Source organism: Scatophagus argus, chromosome 11 (assembly GCF_020382885.2).
Source record: "Scatophagus argus isolate fScaArg1 chromosome 11, fScaArg1.pri, whole genome shotgun sequence".
Lineage (NCBI taxonomy): Eukaryota > Metazoa > Chordata > Actinopteri > Scatophagidae > Scatophagus > Scatophagus argus.
In genome coordinates, this window is record NC_058503.1 from 3,358,518 (window position 1) to 3,372,235 (window position 13,718).

Genomic DNA, 13,718 nt, shown 5'->3' on the forward strand with positions numbered 1-13,718 from the left:
GTTTTTCCCTGGAGAGTGAAGACAACATTGAGGAAATTGAAGAATGTTCTTTAAGTTTATGTTTGTCGGCCTCCATCACTCTGTATCACAAAGTAAATGAAGGAATGGAAAGCTACTGTGGGCAATGTAAAGCACAAAACAGCCTGACGCGTGTCCAGAGGTTATATCAGCAAGTGAAATCTCAACTATAAATCTGTGTATACCTACACCAGAGGCACCAACTGCAGGACTCTTGCTAACAGCGTGCTGAGTATAAATCGAGCTTAACGTTACTGCTATATGGCCTCAAATTATTGTACCTTTTGCTTTGCTGCCGATAGAGGGACGAAGTAGAGTTGACTTATTTTCAGAATTTGAGCAGCTTTCTGATTGCATTGTGTTAAAGATATATTTTCATAGTCCAGATAGAGGTTGCACGCTATTAGCTGGTATAAATGGAGTAAACCTTGAACACAATGAAGGACGACCCCATTTGTTCCATTAAAGTTCTTGGTGGCCACTATACACATATAGTGCTTTACTAGATTTGTGCTGTTTTGAAACTCAATGCTAGGCACTGTAAGAGCTTAATAAGGACTCAAGCACAAATGTAGTAATAGATACAAACAGCTGATGTAACCCAATCCTGACAGCTAACACATGCTGACGTGACTGGGCGACAAGTGGTGCTTTGATCAGCCTGTTGTAACGTCGCCAAAGTCACTGATTGATGAATGGATAATCAGTGTTCAGTTGAAGCGTTGTGGATTTCAACTCCAACAGCCATTAATCCAAGAATACTTTACAGTATCCCTTTAAATTCTTTTTGCTTGTAAGATAAGAAGCGTTAGATTTGATAGACCCCAGCCATGTCGCCATGCTAACACATGAGCTCTGGCAGGCGGTTGTCGGGGCAGCTGTTGCTAGTGCAGAGGGCTTCACCTGTTACCCTTTAAAGACCTTTAGGCACACATATGACCTGTGTGCGTGTGTGTGTGTTGACTTGTATTACTCATGTCATGGGGACATAAATCAACTTCCTTTTGGGGACAAAACAGAACTCGCCATAATGTAAATCATTCAGTTTTAGGGTGCAGAGTATTCTTAGGGTTGTGGTTAGGCTAAGGCTCCAGGAAATGAATGTGTGTCAGTGTGATGTGTGTGGATGAATGTTACACATGTTATGGTCTGTTACAAACTTAGTTTTGCATAAAACAGTTAAACTGAACTTGCTGAACCGTTATTCAAAACTACTCAGTTGAGCAAACACACGGACACACACACACACACACAGTCTGTCATTTCCAAATACATTAGCATACAGCCTTTTGAATTTTGGCTACAGCTGTGCTGAACTGAGGAATAAGCCTCTTTCCTCAGATGAATGTGCAACATATTTCTAATGATTTATACCCCACTAACAAGGGAAGCAGACGTCTGTTGGCTGTCGGAGCATCCTAAGTGTCACCTTCACTGTCTGGTGAAAATGTTGTATCTCTCCCCGGCTGAGGTGTTACTACGTGTACAGAACTCAAAACTGGAAGCATCGGACTGCTCGTGTCATTCCAACTGCATTGTGGGTAAATCACAATGATGATGGCAGTCCTTCCTGTAAGGTTGGATTATCGTTTGCTTCCTGTGTGCTACCTCAAACAGCTTGTGTGTATATGAGAGGTTATCAGTGTTAATGTTTCCAGCAGGGCTGCATGTTGACCTTTAACATCTACATGTCTGGAAATGTTGAACGCTAGCTATTTCTCCAAGACGTGTGTGTTTCTCTCTGTGTGTGTTTGTGTGTGTGTGCATATTGTGACCATACCAGAATAGACATAGATAAAATGGGTCACACACACTGACACACACACACACACACACACCATAAGCAATGACATCACTTCCTTACTAGGTGACCTTGCTATGACAAAAGAGGCACATTGTACACAGCAGTACAATCATGCTTTTTTCCTTTTGTAGTGTGGGAATAATTGTTTGGCTCCTGTGAAATGTGTGTGTGTGTGTGTGTGCGTATGTTTATGTGTGTGTCTTTATGTATGTGGTGGGGTTGTCCTTGTGACATGAAAGTTGTATATTCCAATCCCAAAAAGACCAAGTTATCTAGACGTTAATTTCCGCTTTGTCCTGGAATTAAGAGGTTACCATAGCAACCACTGAGCAACATCAAGAGAACGCATGGGATACGCTGGGACTACACAGACACGCACACACACAAACTTCTCAGGAGCAGAACATTAGAGCGACATTTATCTCCCCCCCCCACCAAATGAAAAAAACATTTGGTAGACTTCTAAAGGCTTCTGTGTGTGTGTGTGTGTGTGTGTGTGTATGAGTAGTTGGTTTGGTCGCGGTGGTTTTTCTGTTGCTTTAGTTCTTTGAAACACTGTAAGGCCCTAAATCATTGATTTATCACAGAGACACTGTATTTCTTTATGTGTGTGTCTGTGTGTATTTAAGTGTGAACGCAGTATTAGTATTTACTGTACTGTAAGTTTCAGCTGCTTTTGTTTATCAGATTTTGCAGTTCATATCTTTGGGTTTGTTGGTTTGTTTGTTTGTCTGATTAACAGCAGCATTACAGGAAAACCACTGGCATGATTTTCATGAAACTTGGCGCAAGGATGTTGCACGAGCCAAGGAAGACCACCATTAAATTTAGGAGTGGATTCAGATCAGTGAAAACACAAATTATTTTTCGCTTTTGCAGATTGAGCATAGGATTCAGGTTGGCTCATCCTCCGCTGCTCAAGAGAGTAGCAGTGGACGAGAGAGCTGGGAACAGAGTCAGCGACAGCAAAACAGTGAATCAGAGAAACAATTATTTTCTGATTGTTCACAGCGGTTACATTCTAAAGCACAAATAAATACACCCACACCTCTTCACAACCCTGCAGGAAGGCGTCACGTTGCTGTGAATTCAGATGAAACTCATGTCAAACACATGCATAGTCTCACCTTGAGCTCTGTACCCATCCATGACAGAGGAAAGAGAAACATTGGCGTAAAATGGTCACTGCATTTGTAGTCCAACCACGCTTCCTGTATACTGTGGGATTACAAGCTCACTGCTCAAAGGCAGAGACTCAGGAATGTCCCCAACACATAAGAATGAGAAAATACGGGCACATGCAGATAGGTTGTCCATCTGTCTGTGCAGAGATCATCTGCACACACACACACCTTAAACTGGACTGTATATTGTCCGATTGTGGTGACAGATGGGTTTAAATCGTATCTAGTGTGTTTCTAAGACAATCTGACTATTTCGATGACTTTAGACAGGCTTACAAAATGCATGAATCTTTTTCTGATGATTGTAATTAAGTTTGAGGGCCGTGCAAATTACAGGATTTTCTCTCAGCAAACAGCAAATCAGGAGAGGAGGGTGGCTGTTGCATGTCGGCGTTGAGAAATGCAAAAAACCCGGGAAAGAAGGAGCATTGGCGGGTATGTGCCAAAGCCTGACAAACTATGAACCTTTAAAGATTCAATTTTGAAAATATTGTACTCTTGACACTTTTTATAATCAGTAAGTTACAGACCTCCACTGCCCCTGATCCATCTTTTGTATGTTAATTAGACATTTCTCACACTGTGTTTCTTTAAGATGCCCACCGACATTGTTTTTTTTGTGAGGTCAGACATGATTAACAGTACAGATTACATTGATCCCTAAAGCTTTTAATACCATTCCAACAGTAGACTGTTAATCAGAGCCTGGCATGGTTTCTTTTGCGTCTTTTTCTTCTGCGTGTATGTTCCATCTTAAAGTAGGTGTTTACTTCCGTGTGACATTCGTTCAAAACTCAGGATGTATCTGTTGACCGAAGCAGAATACATTATTTTCAGCCTCGCTAGCATGTAAATGAGGCCAGAGACACAGTCAGTCAGTCATGGTTATTAGAGTTAAGTGTTTTTATGCTAACGAGCCCAGACAGAGGCGGGTGTTTCTGCTGGTTGTCTAAGCAACACTTTCTTAGTCTGGGAAGTTAAAAACCAGAGAATACATTGCTTTTTAATGGAATAGTAGTTCAGTCTTTTTTCCACTGTTTCGCATAAAAAAAAGAGGGCAAAAATGTAACTGTACTCCATCTTGTAACCTCAAACATAATATATTTTGTTTCAGATAGCTGCCAAGGATAATTTAACTGACAAACTGAGACAAGCTTTTCATTGAAACAATGCTTCTTCTTTGTTCAAATATAAAGTATTATTTTCTAGTATTATTATTATTATTTTCTCATTTTCAAACAGAAGCGTTATAGTTGAAGGTCCATGTCTCTGACACAGACACGACAGACATTGTATTTTTTCAGTTAGTTTCTTTTACGCCGCTAGTTGCCACATACATTGTTACAGCCAGCCTTTGGTGAGATCTGCGACCAAACAAATATATAGAGACATCTTTTATCTGACCTCTAGGTGCCCTTATTGGCCTGATTTTCTTATCATTTGTTTTAGGGTTGTTTTTTTTTGTGATGATTGATTTGTGTCTAGATAACAACTGCAAATAACTGAATCAGTTCAGGCAAAAGAGGAGTGTGCTTGGTTAAAAACATGGATGTAAACAATTTTGGATACAGACTTGAATATAGTATATAATATGTAGCAATATGCTCATTAAAATGTCTATGAATGGCTGGATAGTTTTATAATATTTTGTTGAGTGTGTACTTACATGATGATGATGATGGTGCATTTCATTTGATCGCCTTAACATAACTTTCAGGAGAGAGTGAGGAAGGGTGTCAAATGTGACTAAATGTAATGTGAACAAAGTCACATCAGGTAGATATATTTTTCTGCAATAGTGGTTGTTTAACAATGACGACAGGTGTTTAGCAGCACCTCCCATGATCCAACGCAATCTACATCTTTTGTTTTTATTGAAAGACCCTATAGGGGTAGAATTGACATTTTTTTGTGTGTAAATAAAATCAGCTCTGGAACTGTTTTATTGAGGAAACAAATGCTTTCATTATGTTTGTTAAACTCAAAGGATACACAAACTGTGTGAGTAAAACTGATGAAAAAAAGACTTTTTTTTTTGTTTATAATAAGACTCTTCAGGGCATCTTTTAATTTTTCTGTCACCCGATATACATGCTCCCAGAGTTTGGAATGGCCCACACAGATATGGGTTGTAATTCAAATTGCTAGGTCTGGGTTTGTGCTGAATTATAGCAATCAGGAACAACTGACCAATTGGAGCTTAGTGGACAATGTCATCATATAGTTTTGCCTTGTGTTACTTGTGCGAGTTTGATTGCAGAATCATTTATTTATTCCTGTGTTTATTCACTCCAGACAGCCAGAATATGTTACTGTATATTAGCCATAAGCTATGTGTGTGTGTGTGTGTGTGTGTGTGTGCGTGCAAAAGTGTGTCTGTGTGTGTTTGAATCCAGTTCAGCCTCTGACTAAACTCAACCCTCACCAGAGACTGAGGGTTGAGGTTGGAAGTGTGTTAGTGTGTGTGTCTGTGTGTGTTGAGACTCATTTGTCTATTACTGTTGAGAGGAAACGACTTTTGTTCATTCCAGCATACACAGGGGTTCACTTCTTTGTACATTCATTTCCTCTCCACTCAGCGGTCAACATTACAGTACATAAACACCAAATAGTAGGCACATGCGTGACTCGCTGCTGCGAGCAGGTTGATATGTGACAGTACACGTAAATCCATTTTTTTAATCTTAAAAGCTTAAACAGAAACTCTGAGCTCTGCTCCCGTCAGTAAATGGTTTGAGATAAGAATGGAATGCAATGTGATTGCAAGTGTTTATTCCTCAAGAATATACCCTACTGCTGCGAGTGATGCTGCTGCTATCACTGCTACTCTTGGCTTTAATGCTACGGCTGGAACCACTATTTCAGCTACCAGACTCATTCTAATGGAATTAAATCTATCGTGCAGATGATAGAGAGTTCACTGAATACACACAAACACATAGAAGTCTTCTGTCCTCAGTGTACCAATGGCTAGCAGATGTTCCAGTTGGCTTCGGGATAACGTCAGCCTCAGTGTACATACACACACACACAAGGTGAACTGCCTTGTTCCCGACAGCAGGGCAGCAAAGATGAAGACTGTCAAACCATTCAGGTTCCCTTTTGTCAGAGGATTTGACTTTGTTGGCATTAAGTCTATAAAGTCTATATACTTATCGTGTGTACGCATATGTGTGCCAAGTTAATTCAATGGCCCCAAGTCATTCAGTTTACTGTGTTTAGTGGCCATATGCTGCTATAATCATTGGTGTATCGCTACTGTACAAATAGGCTCAATATGTGTATGCGGTGAACATCTCTGATGTAGAAAACACATGCTGAATCAAAACTTTGGGTGTGTGTGTGTGTGTGTGTTTGACAGCGAGAGAGAGAGAGATGAAAGAATAACCAATGTGTTCTCTCTATCTGTCCTTGTGCTTTCCCTGTGGGAGCCCAGGGGAGACACTGTGTGAATTATATTTTGTGTTTAATCTTGATGTAACCACCTCTGCTGTCTTACAATCACATGATTATGAAATGAAACAAATCACGCTTTGTCTGTCAGGAAGCTGTTTTTATCACTGCAGAGCAGGTGTTGACATCCCTTCTGTAATGCAAGTCTGATCATAAAAGGTCTCATTTGCTCAGTGTGAACAGAGCCACTTCTCTAATACATTTTAACACAAGGAAGGATTACAATATCCTGGTTCCTGACCTCTGAACTGCTGCCTTCAATGGTTCAAAGATATCTGGTGTTGTGCTCATTAGATGCTGTTTTCTCAGTTGGATAAATTACCTGATGGTTTAGAATGGGAGTGTCATCTTCACGTGCCAAACACAGGAAACAACAACGGTGAAAATGCAGCTAAAATGGTGTGAGTGTGGGTGATGCTGACACAGCTATATAACAGGAATCATCATATTTCTCAGTTTAAAGTTCAAAATGGGGGGGGCGGCTTTAAATGCTAACAACAACTGCCACCTAAGTTTGTGAGTTGACTGACAATGATAGATAACAAGATAACAACTCATCCAAAATACAAAAAGAAAACCCTATCATGAACACAATAATGTCATCAAGTGAAATGGTCTGATTATCAGTATAGGATTCCTGTTACTTTCTACTAAAGCCTTTTTATTTGTGGTATTTCAAACTGACCTGCTAACAAAAGGTGCAAAAAAAAAAAACCCCAAAAAGTATAAATTAACTTTACTGAGTCTGCTTTTGATAACATTAACAAAGCTTCTGGCATTGAGGTGGTTTCATAATAAAGGGCCACTGCAGACTTTAATCTGAAACATATTTATTAAAAAGCATTTATACAAAGTGATGAGTTAATATTAACAGCAGCTGTATTATTTTCTAGCATTTAATGACCAGAGCAGAACATCATGAAAGACTGCTTGCAGGGGGTGATAATTAAGATTATTATGCACAGCTGTGGTGCTGAAGTTCAGGCTAAATGAATGTAATCAAAAGATTACTTTTATTGTACAATTTACAAGACACTTTTAAAAATAACTTGTAGACAGTGTTTCCAAAGAATATATTCTAATGTTTGTCATTTATATCAGCAGGCACACACTCAGTGCAAAGAAAACACAGCTGTATACCGTTATTCAAAGAGAAAATCAAATGCACAAATCTCCATTTTCATATTGTGGAGTCAGTACTGGTCTGTGAGAGACAAATCTGGCCCTCCGCAATGTAAACCAGTAGGTTACGGTTTTTTTAAGCAGTTAGTTAGGATCACATTTGCTTTGAGAATGAATGGAAATCAATGCAATGTTTTCCGAATAAGCCAAAACAAATGAGTGTACCTGCATTTTGTACAAGTGTGTCTGACCTTATAGCCCGTTGAAAACATTTGACTAATCCTCTCTGTCACTCTTATAAAGAAAGAAAGAAAGTATACAAAAGAAGTATCTAGGTCTCAGTACATACTGGAAATAACTTGGGGCTATTTCAATTTAAAAATATAACTTCAACTGCTGCTTTAAATATTTAAGTGGAATAATAAGTTCTGCATCTTATTTTTTTGTAATCCAACAAACAGTGAATTGGTGTGTGCAAACGTAGAAAGTGAATTTAGTACCAACCAAAATCATAGGGTGATGCTCAGGATTCATTATAGATAAGATAAGTTAGTTTTAGCTAGTAAGGTTTAATAACATGTGTAATTACACTTGCAAACATTTGAACTGACAATACACTTGAAGGTCATAACCTCCTTGATAACCTTCCATAAATCTTCACCAGGTTCTGTGCGTGTCTCTAAGGTTCCATACAGGAACAGAGATTCTAATGATGAGCAGAGAACAATGCAGAACCACAGCCAAACCTGAGTCCAACTCACCATCTCTTTCCTGTCAAACAGAGGCCCAAAAAGTGTGTGTGTGTGTGTGTGTGTGTGTGTATGTAGGTATGTGTATGCGTGTGTGTGTGTGTGTGTGTGTGTGTGTGTGTGTGTGTGTGTGCGTGTGCGTGTGTGACTGACAGCTTCCTGTGTATGCTGGAATGACAAAAGCTGTTTCCTTTCAACAGTAATGGACAAATGAATCTCAACACACACACACACACACACACACACACACAGACACACACACACATACTAACACACTTCCTTGGCTGTATATTTTATGCTGTGGGAGAAAAAGCTGCTGATGTTGGCAGCACCTGCTCTACTCTTTCCTCCATTTGTTTTGGAATTGAAACTGCATATCTATGCAAATCATTTGAATTTAAGTTTGAATTTAAAGACAGAGGAATACACAGTCATCTGTTCTAGGCTGGCCCCAACCCAGCTCTTTATCAATCCAGCTGCATCTCTCATGGAGGAACATTGTGAAATTGTCTCTTAGAAGAAACCACAAGATAGATGAGAGAGCTTGTTGTGGTTTTTATTGATCTATTCATTAACATTACCAGTCAGAGCCGACAGTCGGATGACAGATTGATTTTGTTTGTAAACAGAGCTTACTGTGACTGTTTCCACGACCATTTGGGTCAATTTCCTGTTCACACTTCACATGCACATCATAATGGGCTTGGTTGCATCGCAGTCTAATTGTTATGTGATTTGATTTTAAGGAAATTCATAGTCTTGCAGATTAAGTCTACATTGGCAGTCTAAATTTCAAAATGCTGTTTCCTTGTAAAAAGTATTTGTGTTCAGTAGTTTACAAGTCATTTTTGCAGAGACATCTGAAACACCTGGACAATATAAAAGGAGCTAAACCGCTTCTATTTGTCCTCGTTTCAGCTGACAAACAACAAAACTGAATCCCAGCCAACATCTGGTGGGGAGTGGGACAGACAGCTGGCTCACCAAATTATTGTTTCATGGTCACAATGTTGTCTGAAAGTCAGCATGAATTCAGGTTAAAGGCCGCTCTTCTGTGAATTTAACTATATTGGCATTTGAAATGATTTATCACAGAGAAAGACAGACGTGACCAAAGGTTGTCTTTTTAACTTTACTACACACAGCTGCAGACCCTCAAAGGACAGTCTAGGTCATCGTATTGGAAAATCTTTTAACTGAAACACCGAACTGGCATTTTACCACTCTGGCTGTTTTGGAGTTTTCAAGGGCAAAAAGGAAAAAACAAAAAGAGTTTTTAAATGTTGACATATTGTACTCAGAAATCATAATATAATTGTGCCATCAGTAACAAGGATGGAAGTAGGGTTGATGGTTGATTGATGGAAATGTGGCCTGACACCAGCTTTCGTCAAACTTGGTACAAAAGTGGTTGTGTGTGTGTGTGTGTGTGTGTGTGTGTGTGTGTGTGTGTAAGAGAGACTGTCCATAGACAGCACTCTGTTCTGCTGAGGCTGCAAAATGTCAGGAATATATTTATTCAGTGCATTTTAATTGGGCTAACCAACCTGACGTTTATGCCCATACTGTCAAAAAAAAAGAAAAGTGCATAAATAAATGCTTCAGGTCGCAGTTACACCCCTGAGACACAGACAGCCACAGCCGACATTTAAACGGTTAAAATGAGAATACAGTGCAGGCATAGATTAGGCTGCGCAGATTAAAATCATAGTGAACCCAAGCAAGAAATACAATATCACAATCCAGATTTTCACAGGGTACGTTGTGGGTGAAGGTCATGTATATGAAACACCACTCAACTCCCTTGGCCTCCACCCCTTTAGGGACTTTGTTGCTCTGTATGCTACATCAGGAGGTGCAGTAGCTTTGATCATCTCATGCTGAAGATACATTGTAGTTGCATCTGTATGAGAAAACATATCTGACAACCCATGAATTAGACTGGGATGAGTATTTACCGTGGGCCTTTTTAAAGTACTACAGCAGTGGTTGAGCACATTTTATCCTATTTACCACAACTTTTATACACAGCCGAGACGAGAAGGCGCATTTCAGCTATTTCCCCAAAGACATAGCAAAAGCATTTGGATAAATAATAAATATGGCGGATCCACCTGCACCTGGATACAGCCCTTCTCTGTACTGTAGGTTGAACAGCTTTACATTAATATCATTTCTGTAAATGAGTGGCGCAGAGTTGCACGAGCCGTCGTAAAACCGATAAGTTAGACTATCATCCTCAAATGACATTTATAGTCATGACTAATTCCTCAGCTGCTGGATTGTTTGACAGCTCTGATTGGTGTCATGACTGCCCTCTGAATGTGGCTGAGCGAGCTGATTATTCACATGCTGCTTGAAGCTGTCCAGTGGGGTTCAAATTATCCGGGGTGCATTCGAAATTTACCTTTACAGTGTAGAAGAACTGGCCCAGTATGAACAACAGACACGTATCTGAACTTTATAAAACTGGAAAACATGGATTTGAATAATTACCACACTTTTTCTCTTTATATAGTATTTGAATACAAAAGAGGTTAGTGTTGATGTCAGCACTTTAAAACATGACATGACTTTTCAAATGGAGACAGCAGTTAGCTTTCTCTCTCTCTCTCTCTCTCTCTCTCTCTCTCCCTCTGCCCTGAGATAGATTTTGCCGACTTAGCGTTCTTACTGTGGAATGTTCTTGGAATGTGTGTGTGTGTGTGTGTGTGTGTGTTTGTGTTTGTGCGTGTGTGTGTGTTTTACTGCCAGGACAGTGTATCACATGCGCATAGACACAGCAGGACATGAACATTCGGGCTTGTTTTCTGCTGAGAAAGAGAGAGAGGGTGAGGGGGTAGAGAGAGTATTCATACAAATGAAAGCAGGGGAGAGATTTCATAACATGACAGACGGATGACCAGATGAACTGAGAGAGAAACAAAGAGAAGAGCAGAAGGATGAAATCTTTAAGATCTGAAGAGATTACAAAGGATGTCAGAATGATGATAAAGTGAATTAGCTTACCGTATACCTTTCACATGTAGTTCTGCAAAGTGACTGGAAAAATACTTCTGCTAATGCTACTGTTGGCTATATTACTAATACTTCCACTGAACTGAACTGTGTGTGTGTGTGTGTGTGTGTATATCTTCTCCCACAGGAATGTTGATCTGATAATGGGATTAATGCTAAAAGCTCCACTGACTGTTACTTTCTCTGTGTCTCCCTCCAGGTTCGTTCAGGACTGAAGGCATCAAGGCATCTGATGTTCTCCCTGTGTTAAAGGAGAAAGTTGCCTTTGTGTCAGGTGAGTTTCGGTCAGTGGTGTAGTTAAATCACCAAACCTACAATGCAAGACAGGAATACGAGTTTATTTAATGCCAGGGATGTTTGATATCACATGATGGTTAAAGTAAGTGAGGTCACTGTAGAATCACAGGGAAGTCTGATAAAAAAATACATCACATTATGTCTGATAGTAGGGTAGGACCCCAGGGTCGTACAAAGGCTCTTAAAATACCTCCAACAGCACTTCTCAATGGTGAATGGAAGTCACTAAAGCTGGATTTGGAAGTTTTGATTTAGCATCTAGTAACGTGGTTTTGGATTGCAACCAGCTCAACATCCCTCATTTTTAGCGATCCCTACAAATTGTCTCTAAACATGGTGGAAACATGGTGGTTCAACATGATAGGTATAAAATGTTCATTCTAAGGTAACGAAAACAGCGATTCTTAAATTCAGATGACTATACAATAATTGAAACATAATTGTGAATATTATATACCATTTATGTGAATAGATCCTGCAAAATCCTTGAGACTGGATCTTTAAGAGCTACTCACAAAGCTACTGAGAGGGACTTGTAGTCAAGAACCTTGAGAGCTCTTAGGTTAAGATATCAGACATATCAGACAGAAACGTCAGCTTGTCCTCCAGTTAGATCGTGGCACTCAGGATCTCTGGATCAGTTGCTTTTTCAGACAAGAAAAAGCTGTTTCATGTTATAATGCCAGGCAAATCAGTTACCTTTGTGGCAGCTACAGAGTCGTACAAACAATCATCTCAGGAGTCACTGGATCTGAACTATCATAACTTTTAGAAGTTATTCTTGTATTATTCCAGAAAAAAGATAAAACGCATTACCTAAGGCAGCTGACTGATTTTGACTTACGCCCAATTCAGCTAGTGAGAAGCTACTTTTAGCCTTACAGTGTTTTCTGAATACAGCCCCACATTTTCATACCTCTGAGGCACCCTGTCAAAGTCCTCTGGTTCCACAGCCCGATCTAAGACAATGACAAGTCTACATATCCCTCCAGTGTAGTCACAGCAGCTCGGAGCTGAACACACTCAAAACTGGATGTGACAGTGAACTTGAAGAGAAGGCCTCACCAGTGATTCCACTCAGTATACTCAATAGGACTGCCTCAGCTGTGGAAACCTTCAGCACTGCAAAAAAGATCATCACCGTGTACCAGGGCTTGCACACCTCTTGAGACAGGAAATGGGCAGGGAAAGCCATCACAGGCCCTTCACACCCTGAACATGACTGATGCGAACTTCTCCCCTCTGGCAGGCGCTGCAGATCTCTGTGTGCCAAAACAAGCAGAGAGAGCAGACGCATGAACTGTTTGACTCCACAGGCCATACAGGCCATCACGCTTACACATAATCAGCCGTGTGATATTGAGTTTGACACTGAACAAATAAGATGTAACATTGCATAACCTCGTAAACTGACCAAACAAAAATGTTTCCCCCTCAGAATACTGAAAATGAATCAGCAAAAAAAGTGTACAGGATCATATGCTTCAGTTTTTGTGCTTTTATTTTTTAAAAGCTTTCCATTAGATCTGTAACAGACCCAGTATGATGACCATCAGAGTTCATAAGTCCATCCACTGGACCTACTGAAGTATTACCCATAATAAGCGCTTATGGACCAGAGGAACCTCCTCAATGATCCTAAGAACTTAGTTTGAGGAACCACCCTTTTTATTGTATCTGCACTCAAGAACTTGGAATTGTTGTAGTTCACCGAACTCAGTACTGAGTAACTTCTTAAGCTCCTACTGCACAGTCAGTACTTGATCAGGACAAGAGGTACCTTTAGTGAAGTGTACAGTGATTGTTCCAGACTTAAGTGTAGGTTGATTTTGGTTAGCAGGTGCAGCCGTCAAATACCAGTTTTAAAACCTGTGTAAAAGGTTAGCGATAGCCTTTAAAAATGGATCAAACATTGACTAATGTATGTCAAATTGTTGTAAGAAAATTGTCATTCAGAAGTGACGTTGCTATACACCTGTTGACACACATACTCAAGGCAGTATTACAGGACTGATTAGACTGAAAAATAAGTTTGATCTTGGCCCTACTCAGGTCTAGAGTCTGGTCTTGTCT

The 13,718-nt window shown here is 39.9% G+C and overlaps 1 protein-coding gene across 3 annotated transcripts in view; it reads left to right on the forward strand.

Annotated features, from left to right (window-relative positions):
• Positions 1-13,718, forward strand: part of kalrna (kalirin RhoGEF kinase a) — a 128,861-nt gene that overhangs the window by 22,545 nt on the left and 92,598 nt on the right. For all 3 annotated transcript variants that reach the window (XM_046403172.1, XM_046403171.1, XM_046403173.1), the window contains exon 2: positions 11,548-11,622. In XM_046403172.1, the coding sequence (XP_046259128.1) occupies positions 11,548-11,622 (75 nt within the window). The remainder of the gene's footprint in view (positions 1-11,547; positions 11,623-13,718) is intronic.